The sequence below is a fragment of the Eimeria mitis genome, genomic scaffold, assembly GCF_000499745.2.
Source record: "Eimeria mitis Houghton genomic scaffold, Emh_scaff5129, whole genome shotgun sequence".
NCBI lineage: Eukaryota > Apicomplexa > Conoidasida > Eucoccidiorida > Eimeriidae > Eimeria > Eimeria mitis.
Window position 1 is genome coordinate 3316 of NW_013573424.1, and position 692 is coordinate 4007.

The 692-nt window shown below is 60.3% G+C and overlaps 1 protein-coding gene across 1 annotated transcript in view; it reads left to right on the forward strand.

The window, feature by feature from the left end:
• The window catches only part of EMH_0080060 (uncharacterized protein), a gene marked incomplete at both ends in the record, with an annotated part of 3032 nt that extends 2601 nt beyond the window's left edge, over positions 1–431 (forward strand). The window contains 2 exons of the mRNA XM_013500208.1: positions 266–323; positions 419–431. Coding sequence (XP_013355662.1) covers positions 266–323; positions 419–431 — 71 coding nt within the window. The remainder of the gene's footprint in view (positions 1–265; positions 324–418) is intronic.
• Positions 432–692: the final 261 nt, after the last annotated feature.

Sequence of the window (692 nt, forward strand, 5' to 3'; positions counted from 1 at the left end):
CTGGTGCTGCCGCCGATTCTCCAGCGGCACGATTGCGCTCGCGGTTCCGGAGTGATGTCGCGGGCCTAGGGCTGCGTTTTGGTTTGCCACGCGTACGGGTGTTGGTTCGTTTCCGTGCTAGTGCGCCTTTTTGCCAAACTGGTTAGGCGTCGACACGTGTTGCGTTGGGCGACAGATGTCGTAGGCTCGGCTATGATTGCGTAGTTTTCATGCTGGGTGGAGTTGCAGGACGGTCATGCTGCGCGTGTCGTGGAGGGATGTGCAGGGCATGAGGTGTTGGAGCGAGGCGTTGCGGCAGCGGAGCGCAGCCTTTCGCTATGCCGGTAGGGGTAGACTGCCACTGGTACTGCTGCTTTGCGTTGTTGCTTGCATCCAGCAAGGAGGCGGTGTAGGCAGGTGGTTGGGTGGGTGCTCGTAGGCAGCTTGGATAGAGCGGGCAAGTCCTGGCGTATCGGTGCTGTTTGGTAGGAATCCGTCGGCGTAGCAAGCCGGACTGCTGAAGGTGGGTTTGCATGCATGCTGGGTATGCAGGGTTGCTGTAGCTCCGCTAGAGGCTGTTCACCGGTTGTCAGACACACAATGATGGCAGCAAAGCAGGCGCCTTGCATGTGGTGTCATAGGAAGTGCGTTGCAACGGTACTGGTGCTGCCGCGGCTTCTCCAGCGGCACGATTGCGCTCGCGGTTCCGGAGC